Below are 23,716 nucleotides of genomic sequence, written 5' to 3'. Positions count from 1 at the left end.
GCAAACCAGCCCACTACAGTCTGCCAAGAAAACGGCATGAAAGCAGCATCCCTCCAAAGGGTCAGACATGACTCGGTGCTTGCACAGGGGATCTTTCACCTTCATATCTCTAGTGTCTTCAAATGTCACTCAATTAATTACTACTCTGTATATCTTTTTTGATAATATTAGCAATGTTATATTTTTGGTTGTACTTCATCATATCTTCTCATTGTCATACTTTACCAATAAAATATTTAAATGTAAAAAAACAACAACAACATCCCATGGAGAAGACAAAACATAGTATTTACCTCCTTTTTCTCATAGAGTTTCAAATGATGATTTACTGGCTGCAGTCATCTACTGCAATGCTTATTCTTTCATTCCACAAGTCCTTGCACAAGCATTCTACAGAACTTTTGAATCAAGGCTGCCACTCATGTATGTCAGAGCCTTTCCAGGGGGAACCGAACCTATCATACCTGAGCAACTGAGCATCTTAGCTTTGACATGGAACAGCCTCACCTTGCTCCCTCAACTGCTGCTCTATTTCCAATTTTTCTTTCACTTTGGCAATGCCTAACAGGATTGCTTCGGCTCGGGTCTGCTCAATGAGTTCCATCCTGGCTTCTTCATAATGTCTTTGCAGAAGAACTTCCATGTCAAGAACCTACGGAAAACCACTGAACATGGCATCCAAGGGATGAAGGAGCAGATACCTATTTTTTCCAGGTTCTTTCCCAAAACACTAAGTAGGAACTACAGGAGCCCTACCCTTAATACTGTTGCCTCCCCTTCCCCAATGTTTCATTTTCCAAGTTTTGTAGTGCAAATGAGAACTTCATTTTTTTAAAAAGTTAACCTTGTTATATTTGAATATGAAAACACTATAGAATGCCGTTTTTTCTGTGTACTTAATTTTATGCAAACACACAGAGTATTCATTCACATTTAGACAACCTCTTATTTTGTGGTGCAATGTTGAAGATGTTGGGCTAAGACTGGGGAGGTCAAGGCCAAGTCCACCCTCACCATGGAAACGTACTGGTGACTTTGGGCCAGTCATTCTCTTTCAGTCCCAGTACTGCACGGGATTGTTTTATGGGAATAGTATGAAAGCAAATCCCCATGTAAGCTTCCTGGACCACCCAGAGAAAGGTTATATAGAAACCTAACAAATAGATAAATAAAATAAAGGCTTTCTAAAATCTTTTCCCACTGAGGACTAACTATTGCTTTTGTCTAGTGCCACCTTTGAAGCAACAAATTGTGAACTCCCACTTATGGGGCTCAGCAGAATCAGGTGACTGAGAAATCCAAGCAAAACTTACCTGGCCTTTAATAATTGTTCTCTCAGAACAAGTGATTAGGAAACACAATTCCCAGTATTAGTGGTATATTCTTTGTTGTTCTGTACCAAGCTCTTGGTTGTCAAAGTCATGTGCTTAGGAGTCTTACTTCTATTTAAATAAGATATTTTATAAACAGGGACTTTGAGATTTCAATAAAAAAAATGAACTTATACCCACCTTTCCCTGATAACGGTTTGCAAGCAACTCACACAGTGTTGATTTCCCTGATAATGCAGGGCCTACTATTAGTACTTTACAAGGTGGAAGTGGCATAGGAGGCAGCAGGTAGGAACGAGGATTCAGCATGAATTGTTTCAATGCTTCTTCTGTAGAAATCATGTACATCTTACCTAAGAAGCTACAAAGAAAGCAGAAGTATGGAACTACAGCCTTAGAAAGGTGGATTTTGTATTAAGCATAATAGAGTTCTACCTACCTAATGGCATTGTCTAAAGATCCCATGATAATGTCACCATCTTTTAAAGCCACAGGACATGCTCGGCCCCATTTGCTCCGACGCCATCGGTATCTAGGTCCTACAAGTTTATAGGATGAAAGCACTCGAAAAAGTTCATCCTGAATGCCAGAATAAAGCAAACAACAGAAGCCCATGAAAAACATATTGTATTGAAAAGAGAGGTGACAGATATTTTACCATTTCATATTTTCAAAAATTATGTCACTAATTTTCCATACCACCGACTGTTAGAATAATCATTTTGTATATGAATTCCATTGAGTGATGATGGCAAGGGTACAGATTTTATAAAAGGTTATAGACAAAAGCTCTTGGCAGAAGGTATCCTTATATTTTTAGGATTGTTTTCCTTAGATATAAAATGTAAGAATAAAAATATAAATATAAGAGATAATGAACAATAACAATAAAGGAATGTGAAATCACAATAAACTGCTTGTCATCTGTACCTAGCACATTCTCTGAAGTTGTGTCATATGTTTTAATCTGCTATGTGTAAGAAAAATCTATATCCACATTTATAACACCTTTTTAATATGACAGTTGTGTTATTTCTACAGGCAGCCAATCAGAATACGTACAAATATCACACTTACATTTTCCAGACCTTCTAACATTTCTTCCTCTGCACTCTGAAGCCTGGTTATAAGAGCTCCATTCCTTTGGCCCATGCATTGGAGGCGGGTTATTACTGACTAAACAAAACCACATAACAGTTTGTGCATAAATTGCCAAAAAATATTTTTAGTTAATATTGGGTGCTGGTTTTGAAATATAAAGCCAGTTTGAAAGAGTAGTTCAGTGTCTTTCAAATCCACCAACTATTTTTTATAAACAACTTAACCTGATCTAATAAAAGATACTATGTGGGAATCACAGCCCTATGTCTGTAATCTCCAAAAGGTTATTAATATTAACATATTAATATTATAATAATATTAGCATTGAACTGTCCTTATTATACATAAGGTTGGAGCCAGAGATACAACCTTGGTAGAAACCCCGCTGCCTTAAAGGAGGCAGGGTTGAAACTGGGACAAGGTTGTAGAATTGGCAGTAAAAATAAATGTGCATTCTTTGAAAAGGAATGACTCTTAGCATACTTACTTTAAAAAGTTCTTCTGCATTCTTGTTTCCATCCAGTTCAAAAAGATACTGAGAGTCCTGCTCAGCCATTAATTCCTGAAGTTTTAAAACAGAAATATGATTGTATAATAGATTGGATTTGATTCCATTCCCAAGGCCTTAAATGATTGCACTGACATATCTGGAAAAAAAAACCCTGTGCTGCTATTTTTTGCCATACCTTACTAATACCTCTATATTAATGTCTACAAAGTATAAAATATTGTAATTGCAGTATTATATTTGGCAAGGAATGTGTGGACTAATTAAGTCTTGCTAAGTGTTCCTATGATAATGCAAACAACTGCACCCATACAAAGGACTTAGGTACAACTGCACTTACCCAGTTCTGCCCTGTGGGTACAGCACAGCCTAGAATTTGATAAAGAAGGGATGTGAGGTTGGCAGAGGAACCATATTTAACTGCTATCTTGTCCACATTGTCCATACTAGACTCCTTGGCTGAGAATATGGCTAGATTTACATATCCATTCAAAAACCAGTCCATGTGACAAGCAAGCCCCTCTAGAACCAAATGCAAATATCAATGGCTTGGCAAGCAACAGTTTTCCAGTATGTACCCCAGAAGCACGATTTATACCTCCCTACTTTTTGAGAAACACACATGGACATATGGAAGGAAAAGGAGATTCCTTCCCAGTTTTACAAAAGAGGTGAAATACCTTTTAGAATATATTATATTCTAAATTTTTAAACATTTTATATTTTGGCTCCCATATTGCTAATTCTACAGATTAGGTAAAACCATGATCACTTTCAACCCCTTTTTTGTTTTTAAAGCAATATGTCTAAATAAGGACTCCTGTCCCTTATATAGCAGTATCAGAGAAAAGAAGTTATGTAGAAAAGCATTCTCTTTTTTATAGTAATTTTATTAAAAATTACAATTACAAAGATAAAACCTAATACAAACAAAAAAATAAAAGAATAAAAAGAAAAAAATAGAAAGTGCAGAAAAAAATAGAAAGGAAAAAGGAAAAAAGAAAAAATAAGAATATAATAAGGAAAAAGAAAAGAAATATATAAAGAAATGACTTCCCCCTTCATCACAAGTATAAACAATTTTAGTAACTTCTCTTAAAATACAACAATGATCTCATATCCCATCTCTTATCTATAAACAAATCCTTAAAACCTCATTGTTTCAGTCCTGATCAGCAAAAGTCCATTAAGGGTTACCAGAGATAACAACATATCTATATTAACTGTGATTAAATAAACCAACTTTATATTCCTTCCTTTTAACAATCTTGATCTTTGGTCCCTTCAAATAATGTCCTAGAACTTGAGTACTTTTCATTTTTTTCTTTGTCCCTCCTCAGAAAATTCTTCAAAACTTTAACAAGCCTCTTTTGTAAATCCAATTCTTGGATTTAAATCTTGGTTTGTTATTTGCATATCCCTTTTAATTATTAAGACATCAGCCAGTTTCTTTTGTATGTCCAGTGTAACAACTTTTTCCATGTCATTCTTGTAGCCTGTCATTTTTAAATCCACTTTCAGATCAGTCTCAGTCTTGTCAGATAAAACCTGTTCCTCTTTCATAACATCATTTAAACACAGTCAATCTATAGAGGTAAACACTCTTCAAATTAACTTCTGGGTCCATTGTTCAAAAATATCCTTCAATATGTCCAATGTTAAAATATTTTGCTTCCTTCTGTATTCTGTCAAAATTAAGTGTTCTCCTTAAATTGTAATCTTATTTCCTTCTGGTTCCCTCTAGTGTCCAACCTTCAAAGTCTTATCCTGTCACCTTTTTTTAAAAGAGAATTTAAAACAAAAGCATTTTCCCATGAGAAGGATTCTTATAATTAATTTCAAAATCTTATTTCAAATCCATTTGGACCCTTAGTCAATTTGTAACTTTCCAAAATCAAAGATCTAATCACCCTTTTGCTGTTTATTTCAAAAGATTTTTTTAAAGTCCTTAAACTTGTATTTAAAACTTCTTTCGCTAAGGATCGAAGGAAACTAACCCAGTGTTGTAAAACATGTCAATCCAGAAGTTCCTAATAGCTGAAGAGCAGTTAACAAGCAATTTCCAAAAGCGATTAGAAAAGGAAGTGGGAATCCTGTATCCTTTTGAAGGAGCCAACCATTAGTTGAGCAAGATGGCTATTCCCTCATCTCCCAGAGCTCTAAACCCAGAGGAGACCGCTGTCTTGCAGTCTCATTGCAAGGAGCAACTACACGGAGCACTTGTAGGTGATCTCAAGACCTCTCCTTGTACGGAGAGGAATTACAAAGAGCCGGTCTACTTGCTGGCTCTTCATTTCACTGCGGTTGTTAGCTCCACTTTTTGCCATTTCTTACCTGGAAATCATAATGAAAATTGTCACAAAAAAACTTGATGGAGCAAACTATTTCTTGTTATGTAAGTTGTCAGCAGCAACTTTATACCTAGAATGCAATTATGGAATACATGTGCAACAGATATAAAGTGGAGCCCCATTATGGAGTTTAAAAACAACAACAATACAAGGTTATTGATTTGCCCAAGACTAATCTTGATTTATCAATTCCCCAAAATATTATTTATATATATATGTTAGTTCCAGTAGTTTTTTAAAACATGTTTTACTGCTGTATATTCAATATTCATTCTATTTTTTAATTCCTAGTGTACACTGCTGATTTTTTTAAAAAAATGATAGAAACTGTTGCAAATAAACAAACAAAATCCACATAAGGATCACATCTGAAAAGAAAAATGCAACTTCATTTTCCCAGGAATCAGTTGTTCAGACCTGGTTTACACACTAAGCTAAGACATAATGCGGTCTATTTGGCTTTGGCCTAATACAATATCTGAACCTAGCCATTTGGGTTGTATGTCACATTTTATGGTTTAGTGTGGTCCTCTACCCTTGCCCTTGCCAAGCTTTGCAGTTCCAAACACTCCTCTAAACAACATTGAAAAAAATCTGCAGTGCTGTTTCCTACTATTTTGAGGAAGACCCACATAGAAATCATACTTTAACCTCCCCAAAAGAGTTAATATTGCTTTAATTTTTAAAAAATAGGCATTCTGCCCCAAATCCAACTCTGTCCACATACATGACACAGCCCTGTTCACTTTGTAGCACTACCTCACCCTGTTTGTTCTTGGCTCCTCCAAAAATATTAAGTTGAGCCACAGACATCAAAAGACTACCAACTCCCTGCTTAAAGTACTATATAAATCCAGCCAACTGTGATTTATTCAACAAACTATGGTTAATCAAACCATGGCTTACTATAACATGTCAGCAAAGTCTTAAAAGTTCATTGATCTTATTAAAATCTAATTTAATCTTCCAGTCCTGTACTAATTATTACTATAGCTATGATGACTAAGTTCAGTGCAATGTTTCATGCTGGAGGTGAGCATTATAGCAACTCTTGGATTCATTAGATAGTTATCTATGCTTATCAGCAATAATAAAAGTTACATTGAAGATCTGGTCATTTTTCTTTCCTTCTTTTCTTACTTCTAGATGTTATTGCAAAGAGCTTATTCTTTTCTTACCTCTAGAGGACGTAGCATAATATCTTTATAGAGATCAATTCTTTTTTGTGCATTTTCTGTAAAATCTTCTGGCCTTTGCACTAAAGTTGGCAAAATTTCTGTCAACATAATTTGATCAGCTGTTGCCTAGGTGGAAAGAAAAACACTCCCTTATTTATAAAGTAAATACACACAGCAAGCTTGGTTCTACCTCCCGCTCTGGAAGTATAAAACCAGCAATGAGAAACATTAACTGTGGGCTCAGCTGAACAAAACTAATTGGTTAAAAACAATTTTCAACAGTCTAGGATGAAATTGCGGCTGGCTTAGTTATGGACTGAACTGAATCTTCAATAAAACTTCATTCCTGAACAAATGTGCAATTCCAGTTACTGAAATTGAAGTGATTTTGTAAGTTTTAAAAAAAATCTTTTTCCTGCTGGAGTCCTTTTGAGGTAGATTGAGATAGAAGCAACTACACTGTCCTTCAAGCATTCTGATTCAATTTTGCCCTCAAAGCATTTTCCCATTACTGAATCATAGTGCCATCCTCTCATTCTTGAACTGGCAGAAAAGAATACTACAGTAGCGTGAAATCTGCTGTCTCCATTGCTGATAACTCCTCTGTCTCTTTTTCAGGTTACTGTAGTCATACATCCTCTTTCATGGGTGACAAAGCCTGACATATATGCCATTTCTTAAATCTGTCCTTTGACAGTGTCAGAAAAGGAAAAAAATACTACTTTAACATGGATAACATTAAGGACTTCTTAAGCCTGTCTCACTAATGGACTGGGGATGAGATGAAGGCTATGTCATGGGCACATGGCATAATAAATATGTTCCCAAGGCATGTCTGAGTCATGGATATGTGCAGGTAGACAAAGGCCCTCAGATCATGCTTGCTGCCTTAGGTATTGTGGAAACTAAACTTTAAAACATCCAGAAGGCATTATGTAGTGTTTTCTATTATGGTGCATCATACTTGAATGCCAAGGCCAGGCTTACAAAGAGATGTTCTCCTTACCTTCCTGCAGTTATGAAACTTTGTCTTAGAAAATTACCAAAAGTTACTCTAGTCAATTCCAGGAACATTTTTGCTGGAACTGATGTTTAGTCTGCCAAAGGAATAATCTAATTAAGGAACAAGGTCCTTTTTTTTTTTTTTTACAGCAATCCTTCCTGAGCAAGGCTACCTTTTCCGTGAGCCAGTTGCCTCAGGGGCTTGAAGGGAGCAACAGAGAGAGCTGTGTGTCATGAAGCCTGCCCTGCATGACCCAAACAAGCTTGCTGCCTCTGGAAGATGCTGTTCCCAGTACCAGTGTTGAAGAACACCACTGAAGACAATTTTATACTTGGAATGGGAGGAGATACCAGCCAGTTCTTTGCTTCAGCAGGCCAGCCAAATGCATTAGATCAGCACTAGTCTGAGCCTTCAAAGTAAGGATACAAAGTTCAAATCCTTTTACTAAATTAATAGATATAAAGGAAACCCTTTAATACTGTTACAATGAGAGCAGATTTTTTAAAATTCAGCATGTAGAGTTAGGATATTACATATAACTGTAATACAACTTAATTTGATTAACTTCATTAAAGAAGAATGTTGCATTGTTTAACAAATATTAAACTATGTGTTTCCGAATGATCTAAGAGTCTTCTTCTATTTGAAACAAATAATTGCCTTTTTAGAAATATGGGAAAGCTACCTCACTTGACTCCTCTTCCTCTTCTTCCTCTTCTGCTTCTTCATCCTCTTCACTTTTATGTAATTCTTTCTTCTTTTTCTTACGCTTTTCAATAATCTCAGGATCCCACTCTTCTCTTTGAAATATACGTCCTGTTTCAGGATGCTGTCTTTGACCAGTGATTTTTTGGCACAAATCATTATTTGGACACTAGTTAAATACAGGAGGGAAAACAGATTGTTATGAGATAGAAGTTGTTTCAAATCCAGTAAGAGAACTTTCTAACTCTTGATTCTAAGATCTCAGAAGGAGAGCCTTTATTGTCGATGTGCTGGTACAGTTTCCTTTAAGACTAATAAAAGCCAGTTGGCATCTTCTACCTTTCTGACAATGGGTTTAAAGGAGACAAGGATAGTTCAGAAAGGCAAAAATGAGAAGCAGGGATGACTCATCTTTGGTACCTCCCCTGGGAAGGGGAAAGGAGGGCAGTAAGTAGTACTGGAATTCAATCTTCAAAAGAGGTAGAAAGCTCTCTGCTACTGCTATCATTCCCCAGAAAATCTGATATAAAGTGCTGAGGTGTTGATGCCATTTTGTTCTCAGCCTTGTATCACAGAAATGCTATCAGCCAGCCATTCAAGGCAAGGACTGGTGACACATTTTTTCCACAGGCCACACTCCTCCTCTTCCTAACTGGATACATAGATATTGTTACATAAGAAATTGTTTATCCTTAACAATACAGTATATATAAGAAAAATCACAGTATGTGAGATCAAATAAATTTACTGTAGTTCTAAAATAGGAAGAACTTTATTTTTATTTGTTACTAAATTTATACACCACCCATCTCACTATAAAAGTGACTCTGGGCGCTTACAAATAAAAATTATAAAACCATTATAAAACAGAAAGTACAAAAAGTAGAAGGAAACTAAAAGGCAGAGGGAGTGTTTGAAGTCACCAACCACCCCCAGGGCTGCCTACCACTCTTGGATCCCCAAGCTAGTTGGTAGTGCCAGTTCTTGATGCTCTTCCTGAAGGCCAGAAGAGTGGGGGCCAACCTCACCTCAAGGGGCAAGATGTTCCACAGGGCAGAAAAGGCTCTCTTCCTTGACCCCAGCAGTCGGAATTCTTTAACTGACAGGGTGTGCAGCATACCCTACCTGTTGGACCGGGTGAGACGGGTCGATGTAATTGGGACCTTAATGTAACTTAATACCTCTAAGACTTTAAAAGGGCAATGTATTACTTATTTGCTAATTATCTGATATGGGTTACTGCCTGTAGATCTGAATCTTTAACAGGTCAAGGTCTTGTCCCAGTGCTTGGAAGCTATGCGGGTCTAGATGGGGAGAAACCATATCTGACTCAATCCTACTAAGTTTGAGTGGCTGTGGATATTAGGGCCATCTAGATCTGGGGATACTCCATCTCTAACACTGGATGGGGTACCACTTCCCCATTTGAGAGTGGTGAACAATCCAGGGATTTTCCTTTGCACAGTTTCATGTGGTGTGCCAGTTGTGCCCTTTCCTAGATTGGGAGGCTCTTCAGACAGTCACTCTTGGGCTAGTCCGTTCATGGCTCAATTACTGTAACACATTCTACATTGGCCTGCCCTGGAAGACCACCTGGAAACTTCAACTGGTCCAGAATGCAGTGGCATGGGCAGTGATGGTATGACTTGGTATGCTCACATGACATCTCTGTGTTGAGAGTTGCACTGATTGCCAGTTGGCTTTGGGTGCATTTCAAGGTGCTGGTTATGACCTATAAAGCACTACATGGCATAGGGCCTGGTTACTTTAGGGACCATCTATATCTTGTGGTGTCAGCTCAGTGGGGTTGATCCGACAGAGTTGGTGTGCTCCAGGTTCCTTTGATTAAGCAGTGCCATTCTATCATGACCCTGGAAGTGTGCCTTTTCTGTTGTGGCACCAGCCCTCTGGAATGAAGTTCCCCCAGAGATCAAGGTGGCTCTCATCCTGAGGGCATTCTGGAGGGCTTTAAAGACCTGGCTGTCTTCCCAGGCTTTGGCTAGGTTAGTTAGAGCCCTTTGTTGGATATATGATATGGCTGTTGTTGACCAGATTGACTATCTTCTTTCTTTCTTTCTTTCTTTCTTTCTTTCTTTCTTTCTTTCTTTCTTTCTTTCTTTCTTTCTCTTTCTTTCTTTTTCTTTCTATCTATCTATCTATCTATCTATCTATCTATCTATCTATCTATCTTTCTATCTATCTTTTCATTTTGTTGTTTTCTTTTTTATGCTGTGATCTGCCCAGAATCAATTGGATTGAGGCAGCATCTAAGTTAAATAAATACATACATAAAAAAACAACGTTATCTTCATATCTATTTTAGGGACTGATATTAATCTGTGCTGTTCCAATGTAATGAAATTAAAAGTTTTGCTTTAGCTAAAAGATGGTTCAAAATGTAAAAAGAAAAAATGATTCAGAAGATTCACTTCTCTATCATAACTATTTTGCATATACCAAACTGATGTCATATGTATTTTTAAAAAGCTGATATTGATAAGCTTCTCAGTTTCCAGCATTTAACTTTGATAGCTTCTTTGTAACTTTAAGGTCTGCCCTTCTGTTGTAATATCATAATCCTAGACTATAGTTTGAACTTAGATATAGCAAATAATGATTGATGATTATAAAGAGACAGGCAGGACTCCATTTTATCATCAATCATACCTCAAGCCATATGTTGAAGCAGGTCACCTAATAAGTTCTGGAAATTTACATTTTCTTGGAAGTACTGTGCTATAAATGCAGTCTGTGGTCTCAAAATCACTAGAACTCAGCGGTTTAAAAAATCAGAACACTAATGGGAAAAAAACAGGATACAGGAATTTGAATCAAATTAGCGGAATAGTACTTAGACTAGAACAGTAATCTAATCCAGATGTAAACAGAAACAGTACTTGGCAACTACTAGTAAAGAAAAATGAAATATTTCATTCCTTTACAGTATGAAGCAGTTATAGAATAACTACAAGATTGATTAAGAATTTTCAAACAGTGACATTACCTTAATATTAATCAGGAAATCTGGTTTTAATTTTAAATTTTTAATTACTTCTATTTGTTCTGGTGTAGCCATGAAATCCTCAGAAAGAGAAGGGAAATCACAGAGAACATAACCTGCAGGGTGAAAAATGCAAATATTTTTATACTTTAAAACCCACACTTAACATATCTATTTTACAGTAACTATGGGATGACTATGGGCCTTTCCTCATTTGTATCTAACCATAGTAGAACCACTCCCTGGAAACATTTTACGCTGCTGCGTCCTCATCTTGTCTTCAGCCCATAAACAGCTTTAAGTTGTCCTTACCAGTATGAAAACGGTTTCTCCCCTTAGACCAACAGTACCCAGCAGCAGTTTCAAGGTGTGTCAAATCTGATGCATCTCACTGCCCATGCTATTGGCAGCCTATCTGGTGAGCTGGGAGAGTAGAATCAGCCAGCACCTATTGATCCCTTGAAACAGGAATGAATGCACACTCTTGCCTCTGGTCTCTAGCACCCTTTTTTTTTCTTCCTAAAGAAAGGTCTGGAGAGGTGCCCAATTTTGAAAGAACAACAGTCTCCTGTATACCAGAGATCCTACACTTTCCTTCTAGAACTTTAAAAATTTCTACTCTCACCTCTAATCTCCTGGCACTTGCTTTTACCACTTTTTTTTTTTTTTTTTGGCATAATACTATACACTCAAGGTTAGCAAATAGCTAACACAAAAATACAACTGCCACCACCATATAGAGCCACCCAGAGTTGTCTGGGAGTCAGGCAGCCTCTAAATCCCATATCATCCAATAAATAAACAAACAAACAAACAACAGGCATATATTTCTAGGATTATAATGAGCGTACTTAATAGATAACGGAAAAAAGAAGATGCAGAAACCCATACCGAAGTGATTAATCTCTGGTGATTCCAGCTTGTTCATAAGCATCTTTATCACCAACTCTTCAGGAACATTTTGACCTTGGTAAAGCAATTCCTTACACTTAAGGGAGAACAATGTAAAATGTTGAATTGTGTTGAGAATATATAATAGGGGATATATAATTAATATAGAAAACTGCCTTACATCAGATCAAACAACTTATCCAGATAGCCCAGTATTGTTTCTTTCAGGTGAAAGCATATTTTGGACTACAACTCCTATAAATCCTTGCTGCTATTGTTTTCTCTTTCTCTCTCTTGGCTTCTTTCTGTTTTCTCTTATAGTACCTCCTCAAGGTCACCAGCAGAAATCTTTTATTCTTTATATTATCTGCTACTGATTTTTTTTTACTGGAGATGCCAAGAAATGAACCTATGTACAAAACATGTGCTCTGCCACTGAGCTCTGTACATTACCCATAGTTCAAAGCCTAATAAAACATCACAATAATTCAAGGCTGTGAGCTAAGCTGGGCTTTAACTGATAGTGCCATTTGAAAGAATTATAGTTTTACTAAGGAATAAAAAAAAAAATCCAAGTGAATAAATAGAGTTTACCTTCAGTCCATATTCTGTTTCGGCTGTCATATTTTCATTTATAAGTTCCAAAGCTAAAAGGATACATCACATAAAAAAAGCATAAAACTGTTTAGATGGTGCTGTGTGCATGTATATATGCAGCATAATGCACAACAGAATTTAGGTGACTTAAAATGGTGATTAAAAACAACATTTTTAATACTGAAGATCTTTATGCATTCCCTTCCCACAATCATCCATCTGCAGTGATAGTCTCTTGTATATCTCTCTATACAAAGACAATGCAGATAATAAGTGTAGAAACCATGAAGTGGCCATATTTTGTGTTGCTCTGTCTAGATAGCACCTGATATTCTATTAATTCCTTAAGGAACATTCATCTTTCTGTGCTGCAGCCAAGCTTCCCCTTGAAAAGAACAAGAGACTTAACGCTACTTCTAAATATCCTAAAATGTCTAGAGAAGTTGCACAATGTATGATCCATTAAGTTGGACACATATGTACAGTCAGTCTGCCAGGTACTTGATAATGGCTGGGATAACAGATCACATTAAAACACTTTGTAAAACAAACCATAATGCTTAGTTCACTTGTAATGTTAAGTGGTATACAAAGTACAATAGCTTTGTACAAAGTGAAACATAAATGGATCATGCTAACACCAGATCAAACAAATCACAATATGGGTTTACAGGATATGTGAACTTAAGTGGACTTCGTCTTCAATGATTCCTGACAGGAAAGAAATGTAAGAAGAAATCAGGTTTGTTTTATTTGGCCACCATCTCTCTTGCTTTTGTAAAATTTATTTTTTTTAAAAAATGTTATAGGCTTGTTATTTCCTTGTTTTTTTATTTTAAAATGTCGTGTCTGGGGATTAACCAAAAATTGTGGTTGGCAGCTGTGTCATCTCACTTTCTCATGCTTTCACTTTCTGTGTATGTGTAAAGTCTGCAAATATGAAATGATCAGGAGGTGAGGAGAGTGATGTTACTCTCCTTTCATACATTGTTGATACGTGATATCCAATGGAAGGAAGTTAGAAAGGAAAGGATATGCAGTGTTACCCAGGGACTTACATCTGGTTTCTTCTTACATGCTAACCTTCTTGACCCCTGTTAGCAGAGTATAGAGATATGCTTTAAATACATATTAATTGGCCAAGAATCAAAATGGGTTCCCAAATGACTAATACAGTGGTACTGTTGTTATTTAGAATAATTGATCCACAACTGCATGAATAGTAAAATAGCTGTAATGTATCTTTCTGCTATAATTTGACCAGAGTCCAAACATAACAGAAGTATTCTAAAAGCAATATAAAATATTTTCATTTCTCTTCAACTATTACAGCTTTGGAGAAGAAGGAATCAATACCTTTTTCTCTAAAGCCACTTTCTAGATCTTCAAGGTACCCATCATGGATTGATAATTATTATTACCATTAACGCTCTCATTTTAAATGGAAGAGACTGATTATGGTTCTGAGCTTCATAATCTAGTTCACCATAATTTCAACAAAATAAAAGGCACTTTTAGCCACCAGAGGGCTCCCATGTTGTTCTAATTGATACCACCTAAATTGTAAAGAAGCAGGCAACAATAGGCTCACACAAGCAATTTCTCCTTAAATAAAACCATAATGCAATTTTAAAAATTCAGAAATTTTAGTCTTGCCATAGGATTCTTTGGAAATCATTGTAATTATGTACCAATGATAGAACTTCAAAGAAAAAAAGGAAGAGAGCCAGTTTGGTCTAGGGGTTAAGGCTAGAAACCAGGAGTCTGTGAGTTCTAGTCCCGCCTTAGGCATGAAAGCCGGGTGGGTGACCTTGGGCCAGTCACTCTCTCTCAGCCCAACTCACCTCACAGGGTTGTTGTTGTGGGGAAAATAGGAGGAGGAAAGAATATGTTTGCCGCCTTGAGTTATTTATAAAAATAAAAAAGGGGATAGAAAATAAATAAAAATGATGCTTTGGGGATTAAATTGTAAATCAGGCACATGCTGCTTCATAGATTTAGCTTTTTACGCAGAAACCTGCTGATGCCAAATTAATCCTAAAGGAATGAGTGAGAATCCAATCACTAGCTTGCTGTGCTACTTTCTTTATTCACTCCTGCAAATTTAATGTAAAAGTTACTGCTCCCAAAGGTAAGGCAGTCTCTCTGGGGGGCAGAATATCCCGGAGGAAAACTTAATTTAAAAACCAAAAATAGATTGCTGAAAGTTGTGCCTGACAGAGAACATATACTTCCCTCTAATCACTTCAGTTATTCCATACTCCCTAGGTGAATTAATAGATGGCAAGTGCAACTTAAGTGGAATGGGAAAGGCTGGAATCAAGCACGTTTTAGTCTGAAATTGTTGGTAAAAAACATGAAGAAAATCTGTAGATTATTACCTGCAATAAAATTGAGGCAGCTAAGGAGATACTTCCTATAAGATGTAAAGGTTTATCCTCCATCAGACTCAGGGGCATCCTCATGTTGCATGGATATAAAAAGGGGTAGGGCTTCAATCGCATGGCCCTGCCCGCCATCTGGACTTCTTTTTACCCTCTCCCCACAAACACCTCTGATCAGACTCTTTTATTCTTCATACAATGACTAGTCCAGAGATTAGCAGAAGCATTTTATTAATCCCTTTTATTTTAATAAAAAATAATTGCCATCACAATATAGTTTTTCCTTTCCTACTCTCACCAAGCCTGTTACTGACTTTGTTAGGATTCATTTCAAAAACTTGTATTGCTTCTGCAACTGTGATGTTACGTTTGTATGAATATAATGGAATGGGAAACAACATTGCAATTTGGAAAGAAGAATGGAGTAGGTTAAATCATATAAAAGTCATAAAGGTAAAGGTAAAGGTTTCCCTTGACGTAAAGTCCAGTCGTGTCCGACTCTAGGGGGCGGTGCTCATCTCCGTTTCAAAGCCAAAGAGCCGGCGTTGTCCATAGGACACTTCCGGGTCATGTGGCCAGCATGACTCACGGAACGCCGTTACCTTCCCGCCGAAGCGGTACCTATTGATCTACTCACATTTGCATGTTTTCGAACTGCTAGGTGGGCAGGAGCTGGGACGAGCAACGGGAGCTCACCCCGCCGCGCGGTTTCGAACCGCCGACCTTCCGATCGACAGCTCAGCGGTTTAACCCGCAGCGCCACCGCGTCCCTATAAAAGTCATACGGATAGAATAAAATATATATTTTTTAATATACAACTTGATGGTAGAAATACTAACTTTACAGAGCGGGCTGTTTTTTTCTTGTTATGTTTTAAGTGATTCTGTAACTAAATTACACTATCACACTTTTTAAAAATGTAGGAAGTCTATGTGTAATATGGACATTGTCAGCCTTGCCACCGACACTATCTATAAATGAGAAGAGATGTAGCTTCAGTATCAGTATCTTCAAAACAGGCTTTTTTGGAGGGGTGGGTAGGCGGAGAATATTTTGTTACACAAGCAGAAATCCAGTTTCGAAGCATTAGATTCCATCCCCCTCCCCCTCCCATTTTGGCACTTCTTTCACCTTTGTGGAAATATGGTAATACTTCCAATGGTATCTGCTAAAATTCAAAATCTCTCCAGCAGAAGAACAATATACATTACCAAACTCTTCTGAAGAAATGATTCGTATGTTAGTTCAGGAAACCATTGCAGGCTTTTATTTTAATGAAACAGGCCTCTGAATGTTAGAAATCATGTAAACGTGTAGAATGAAATACTGTAAAATGAATACGGTTTTTATATTTACCATCCACAAGCGTGCACTTCCAAAACTGGGCTAATTTTTTAGCTAGTGTTTTCTTCCCAACTCCCTTAAAGTGAGAAAAACAAAAAGAAAAGGATTATTAAAACTAGAATGAATTGCAGTGCTTCAAATGTAACAAATTAGAATGGAGCAATGAAGACTGAAATATTTATTATAATAAGGAGTGATTAGAAATTCCATCCACATTATTAAAAGTCAAAAATCCTGTTTGTGGCTCTAATTGTGTACGCAATATATTCTGTTTTTCCAATTTTTTATTGAAAAAATGGCATCGTTCTTGCCCTTGTTACCTTTCAAAGCAAAGATATATTTGACACTTCTAACTCATTAGCTCTGGTAGTTAAATCAATGTGATTCTATGTTCTGTGCTATGTACCTGTCTGAAAGGTTTCATGGTAGGGATAAAAAGACACAAAGAAAACTAGGGCTATGATCACACGCTTGCTTCCAGTAAATATATAATACAATATACTTAATATATTAGCAAACAATTCCCTGTTACAAAGCAAAATTGATAGAGATACATTAGGGAGCATGGGCCTATTGCTGATTTATCTATCCATCCATCCATCCATCCATCAATCGTATTTATAGAGTGCTAAATCCTGAGAACTCTCAGCAGCTTACTACATAAAATACACAAGAAACAACATATAATAAATAAGTAGAAAATAAAGTTCCACAAACTAATGGAAATATGGAATAAAATTAAATAAACCAAATCAAACTGTAACTAAACCAAGATGGAATCAAGACCTAAATGTCCCCCAAAAGAGCTTTGTTTGGAGTAGCTTCCAGAAGGCAGCCAGTATGGGAACCAACCAGATGTCCACTAAGAGGCTGCTGTAAAGGACCCGTGCTGCCACTGAAAAGCAGCACCTCCATTCTTGCCCTCCTCACCTCCCTAAAGTGGGACACCACTCGTAGGTTCTCCCTGGTAGTTTGCACTGGCTAGGCCAATTCCAATGGAGAATGGAGTCCTGCAATTAACTATGTGCCAAGCCATGTAGGACTTTTAGATTACCACCAAGATTTTAAATTGTACCTAGAAGCCTGTTGGACAGGGCTTGCAGTACTGATGTAATCTGCTCCCACTGGCAAATGGTCAAATGCAGTTTCCAAGTGATCTTCAAAGGCAGACCCATATAGAATCTGTTGCAATAGTCTAAATGGATGGTGACAAGGGCATGAGTCACTGCAGCAAGATGCTCCCACTCTAACTGGTACACCAGCCAAAGCTAGGAGCCCCCCTGGCCATAGCTCTTCTAGAAGATCTGAGAGCCTAGAAGAACCCCCAAGTCATGGACATGCTCCTTCAGGGGTAGTACTGCACTATCAAGAGAGACTACTAAAACAGATAGAGAACCCCAATGGAAAAAGCAGTGATTCCATCTTTCTACAACTCAGTTTAAACCCGTTCTTCCCCATCCAGATTCTTAAGGCACCAGGACAGGGCCTCAACGGCATCATCAGTCTGGTTTGGGGTAGTGATATAAATCAGCACAATGACAATCTGAACTTGTCTCATCAGCACATTGATGATCTGAACTCCAAATTTTCAGATGACCTCTCCAAGTAGCTTCATGTAAATGTTAAATAGGTAGAAGAGAAAACCGATTCCTGCATCACCCCATAATTATCTACTTAATTCTGCACCTAAAGAACAGTTTACTGTTTACTCAGCAGCTATACTGCAGTTGGGTTGAAACATGACTTTCATAATTCCCAGCAAGGATAGCAATATTGTTTGTAGCTGAAAGAATTCCAATACATTTGGAAAGGCTATGTTAGTGTAAGCATATGAAAGATGTGAACTACTTTATTCTGGGAATGCACATCAGAATTATTGTTGGAGCCAGTATAAAGTAGAACAGAGTTGTAAGGATGCAACTGCAGCCTAAATTCTCCTGCCATCATTGTAAGCTAGTTTTGAAATACACTAATGAGAATTTCAAGAAGAATCTAATCAAATAAATTCAGAAATATTGGCAGTGTATACACTATATTTTGGATTGCTGAATGAGATCTACTGCAATTATCAGTCAGATAAGCATTAAGTCCCACAATGACATAACTATAATTTCTTTTAATAATGTTAATTAAGTCACTGCTAAAGAAGATGCCTAGAGCATCGGAATACTGCAACTCCACACAGCATTATCTCAAATACATGACAGAAATAAATCCGACAGAAATCAATGCAATTCGTTTTCCAACTCAAAGAATTTTAACTCAGGATGCATGGCCAAGCACATGAATATAGTTATACAGAAGCCAATCCATAAGATATATTTCAAAATAACACTGTGACACTCAGCATTGTGGAATTAAAAGGACATATTTCAACTGCATCATATGATAGGAACAGGGCAAAGCCTTTATATAATGACTCCCTATGGCCATCATACTTTGTGATATAGCACAATAGTCATTTGTCTGCCTGCAACAGACAGTGGTAATGATTGCTGGAGCTGTTCTGGAACTCCTGCAAGTGATACAGAAGAGCACCATTTATTTATTTATTTAAAGAATTTATGAGGCTGCCCTCAACCTAATGACCCTGGGTAGCTAATAATACAGAAACCATAAAATAAAACAAAATAGAACAGAATAAATACATGCAATGTAATGCAATGCAACTGAGGCTCTGAGCAAAATTCTCCCATAATGCATTATGAAAGTTACATACCAGTCTTGGCTAATATCCTGGCCCCAATGCCTGAAGGAAAAGGTTTTCAAGGCCTTCTGAGACTCTTGAAGAGTCAGGGCCATCTAAATCTCAGGGGGAGGGGATGGGCAGGCACTTGAACAGAGAAGGTTTGCTTCCTGGGCTCAACTAAATGACACTGCTTAAAAAGAGACCCTGAGCATACTCTGCCAGATCTGGTGAGTTGGGCAGAAACCATCAGAAATAATCAGTCCCAATAACCTGGCCTTATGCCACGCACAGGTGATAGCCAGCATGTTCAACTGCACTTAGAAGCTACTGAAAGCAGTGCAGCTCATGAAGCAGTGGTATTACCTTGGTATACCATGTGATATGCCCAAAGCTACATGTTCTGCATTCTTGATCAGGTGCAGCCTCTGTATGCTCTTCAAGGGCAGCTCCATGAACTGGGAGGTGATTAAAATGTGAGTAACCATGGAAGAGTTTCCTGATCCAGGAAAGGGCACAATTGGCACACAATATGCATTTGTACAAATGCCCTCCTGGCCACAGCTGCCACCTGCTTCTTGAACATGAACCATGCAAGAGGACCCCCAACTTGTGCATCAGCTCTGTCTGGGGGAGTATTACCCCATCCGGAGTCAGAGATAGAACATATCCAGATTGGGAAGACCTTAAAATCCATATTTTATGGCATGCCATGCTATACATTCTTGCAGTGATCTAGAAAAGCTGTCTTGGAGAAGGCAAGGAAAAGTTTGCCATATTGACAGCACCATCTTATGAATTTTATTCAGGAGTTAACACGTTCAACAGGTTTAATGACTTTCAAGTACCTGTACATTCTTCTAGTAATAAAATCTACTGAATTCCATAGGAATTGTAGATAAAGATATATATGAGGCTGTATTTTGAATTATACTGTTTTAAGTATCGATTTAATCATGCTGGACTTTCTCTTACTGGTTTTCCAAAGATGACAAAGCAAGTAGGCTTGGACATAAGGAAGACTCTGTCAGATTCATCTTCATCATATATATCTACAAAAGGGTAAGGCTGTTCAGCTTCTGGAGATGCCATCATTCAATCTACATTTAAAAGACAGAGTTATTTATTAAGATCATCACTACTTTTCACATCTATAGCTAGTAGCACCAATTAGCTGATCTTGGACGATCCAGAAAAAAAAAAATAGGAGAGTTGGACCTAGATCTTGAATGGGAGACAGTCAGAAAATCCTATGGCTGTAGACTATACTAAGAACCCAAAAATAATAATAAAATAAAAATAAAAATCCTGAAAGGCAATGGCAAACCACTTCTGCACTGTTGACAAGAAAACAGCATGGATGTGTCTATGCAAACAACAGGCATCAGCTCAACTAATAGGTGTCTACTTATAATCTGCATATATTGCTGCCATATGAATTTTAGCATAAAAGCAATTTGGTAAAGTTTTTCTGTGCAGCCTGATTTGCCAACAGACTCTTCCTAGACGCGTTTCTCAGCCCCAGAGAGTATGATGACTAATAGTAAATTTAGGCTGGCTTTTTTAAAGTAAAAGCCCTTCTTGAGTGCACTGACCAAAAAGCGAGGTAAAAATATTGTAAATAAATAAATTAATTAAAAAAAACACACACAGCATGGTACTTAATCCCCTCTTGACAATCTTGAGTAAGGCGCGAGGGGCGGCACAACTGAACTTGATGAAATAATTTTCATTGATATTCCTGTCGCAGGAACGGATAAAGGGCCATATAGGGAACACTTACTGCAGGATGAGGCCAAGCGAGGCTTCACAGTTTCACTTTGGCAACTGCGCGGGATGAAAGCTCCGCAGTGATTTGTGTTCCCCCGTAACCGTGGAGATAGCGCCCCGCCTCATCTCTCCCTTGGAATCACCCACACTCGCTTCACCCAATCAACGGTCCCTGCGCGAGGCACTCCGCCCCCTCTCACAAATGGGCAGGTACAGCCGAGCGCGAGCTAACTTCCGACTCATGGAATGTTTAGGGTGCTTCGGTAACGGCTGACACGATTGTTCGGGAGGTTCTAAATATAAGTCTTTTAGCGGGAATTCTCAGCCTCCTAGGGAGCGGATCCTTGGTGGGAGTTATGTGGGTTAAATGGGCGCAACTGACTTGTAGCCCGAGGATCAGCCTGTAACGTTGCAAACAACGGAATCCCGCATTTGCTCAGAAGCCACGGGTTCAGTGACAACGCAGGGCAATGCTATGCATTTCCACACGGGAAAGTCTCACTGAGTTCATTTCTTGGTGTGAATATTTAAAACTTTTCTCCTAAAGAAAAAAAAGGGTGTTATGAGAGCTGAAAAAAGTGCTTGCGATAGCTTCAATGCCTGTGATTTGGATTCTGCCTCATCAGAGCCGCAGAGTATTAGCCTCGATGGGCAGGAATGTTATTCACCCGCGTGGGGTGCTCCTAGGAACAGACAGATAAACTTCATGTAAACGATGACGTGGACTTTATCCACGAAAGCTGAAATCTTTTAATCCTTGTGCATCCTACAAGTTACTGCCGCCATGGTAGATTCCATGGGACTCCACTCGCTGATAGCGCAAGGAAAGAATGCAAAAACATGGCGCTCCGCTATTGGGCTTACAATTCTCTCCAAAATTTCCGCCGTTCCGGGCAAGAACTGGCATCGTTGCCAAACCCAAAATGGCCGCCGCGCCGGCAAGTTCAGTCACGTGGCTTCGCGCTTCCCCTCTGCTGTCACTCTCCGGCGACCGCGCTCGGTGTTAGCGGAACAGCCTCCTACTCTTGGTAGGGGGTGGTGTCCCATGTTTTTTCTGCTCCCAATCGACCCTTTCTTATAGGGTCCTTCTCTGGTAGAGTTAAACAGAGGAAAACGGGTTTATGCACCCTTTTATCTCTGAACCGTCGCCTAGTTAAGGCCAAACCTATCCTCAAAAGGAGGAAGGAGCGTTCTAGGACAGTTGGGGGCTTTCGCAGGTGGCTGAGTGTAATCCCCTCTGCTGTGTTACCATGCCTGCGGCGGCTCCAATCATCAGCTCTGTACAGAAGCTGGTGTTGTACGAAACTAGAGCTGTAAGTAACCTCCACAACGCCTGCTACTTTCCTATTTCGCCGTTGGTTGGGATCCTGTGGGTTTTGAACTGAGGAAAGTGGAGGAATCCTGGATATTCCTATTAAATAGAGGAAGTCTCCTAGGTGCAGATTTTAGTCTGACTGGTGGATTTCTATCCAACCTAGAAATCCTGTCTTCTGCATTACAAGGAGTGCAGCCCATGGCTGGAATAATAGGAGCTGTTAAGTCCTAACTTATCATTATTTTCCAATGAGCACCTGTTAATTACCATATTTTCTTTACTATAAAGAGCTATGCGGAGTCAGTTTTGGAACTATAGAAAAGTAACCAGGAAAGAATGCTGGGTTGAGTGAGTTCCATTGGCTTGAAGTTGTATATTGGACTTTGAGCCCCAGTAAACTGGATTGATAGCTAACTGGAACCTACACATTTAAAGCTGACAGATACTGTAACTGAATACTAGTGGAAGGACCTTGGCTGCTGTCATAGCTAGGTACAGCTTTCTCAGAAACACAACTCTTTGCAGTTGTGTTTCCACAATATGTTAAGCCAACATACTTGGTTAATGAGCACAGGAGAGCTGCCAACTTTCATCCCCTTTCCCAGGGCTTGTTTACTATTATTTTAACCAAGGCTAATCTATCCTCCCAAAATGGGAGCCATTTCAAGTTCAGATAACATAGTAAGCCTTAAACTTTTGTTGAAAAGCAATGCTCAGTGAAGGTGGAGAAAAAGATGCTGATGCATGCTCATTCACTGAATGTTTTTTCTGCAAACAGAGCCCCAGAAACATGTTCCCAAATCCTTGGTCTGATGTAGATAAGCTTTTCTTAAGTCTGTGATTTTTCCCCCCCACTGAATGAAAGATGATGGAAGTCTGTATCAGCTGTTTTACTCCAGAACATTTGGCCAGAGTGTAACACATTCCATGTGGAGATACTGATCAGTACTGTACTTTGGAGCTTCTGTTATAAGAAAAGTGATCTCTACAGTGAATGTTTCAGTATCCATTGGGAGCATATCTGTAGACTGTGGAGTCTCTAGCTATTCCATCCTCTCAGGGAGCACTTTCTTGCCTGCAGAATCGTTCTGAGATCTGAGCATTCATGAGTCAGTGCCTAGTATTGGCTGAGTTACTCTACATATATCTGAAGAATTGTTGCATAGTTCTTTGAGAGTCTAAATGGAGCAGGAAAGGATTTTGTAGGAATAGAAAGAAGAGGGATATCCTTTTCCAGGAAAAAGTGAGATGTTGGGTTAACAATATGTGCTTTGGGTATCTTGAACTGTAAGATATCTAACCTGTGCAGTATTTTGAAGAATGGAAGCATGCAGTTCCTGAAATCTGTTTGGGTTTATTTTTAGGATTTGGGTAATAGTTGATGTAACGGATACATTAACCCCCTTTCCCAGTGTCGGGAAGTTATTTATTTATATGTCTTGTAGTCTGCCTGCAGATTATATATTGGACACTGCCTAAGTAATCTCTATATTTAGCAAAGTTAATTTTGTTGTAGGATTTATGCTGAATATCTGAAATCTGGTCTGCCC

The 23,716-nt window shown here is 38.2% G+C and overlaps 2 protein-coding genes across 3 annotated transcripts in view; one reads left to right on the top strand and one right to left on the bottom strand.

The window, feature by feature from the left end:
• Positions 1-20,175, bottom strand: part of AK9 (adenylate kinase 9) — an 88,822-nt gene extending 68,647 nt beyond the window's left edge. The window contains exons 1-12 of the mRNA XM_063296485.1: positions 20,057-20,175; positions 16,408-16,471; positions 12,664-12,716; positions 12,070-12,166; positions 11,182-11,294; positions 8,158-8,346; positions 6,470-6,595; positions 2,916-2,994; positions 2,409-2,503; positions 1,771-1,910; positions 1,512-1,692; positions 508-652 (exon numbers count right to left, since the gene is read on the bottom strand). Of these exons, the coding sequence (XP_063152555.1) occupies positions 508-652; positions 1,512-1,692; positions 1,771-1,910; positions 2,409-2,503; positions 2,916-2,994; positions 6,470-6,595; positions 8,158-8,346; positions 11,182-11,294; positions 12,070-12,166; positions 12,664-12,716; positions 16,408-16,471; positions 20,057-20,173 (1,399 nt within the window). The 5' untranslated portion in view covers positions 20,174-20,175. The remainder of the gene's footprint in view (positions 1-507; positions 653-1,511; positions 1,693-1,770; positions 1,911-2,408; positions 2,504-2,915; positions 2,995-6,469; positions 6,596-8,157; positions 8,347-11,181; positions 11,295-12,069; positions 12,167-12,663; positions 12,717-16,407; positions 16,472-20,056) is intronic.
• Positions 20,176-21,868: 1,693 nt separating this feature from the next.
• Positions 21,869-23,716, top strand: part of FIG4 (FIG4 phosphoinositide 5-phosphatase) — a 104,576-nt gene continuing 102,728 nt past the window's right edge. The window contains exon 1 of one of the 2 annotated variants that reach the window (XM_063311296.1): positions 21,869-22,164. In XM_063311296.1, coding sequence (XP_063167366.1) covers positions 22,102-22,164 — 63 coding nt within the window. In that variant the 5' untranslated portion in view covers positions 21,869-22,101. The remainder of the gene's footprint in view (positions 22,165-23,716) is intronic. The other variant, XM_063311288.1, reaches the window with a different exon arrangement.

This window comes from Candoia aspera, chromosome 1 (assembly GCF_035149785.1).
Source record: "Candoia aspera isolate rCanAsp1 chromosome 1, rCanAsp1.hap2, whole genome shotgun sequence".
NCBI lineage: Eukaryota > Metazoa > Chordata > Lepidosauria > Squamata > Boidae > Candoia > Candoia aspera.
Note: the sequence above shows the minus strand (reverse complement) of the source record. Positions and strands in the feature narration are given on the sequence as shown.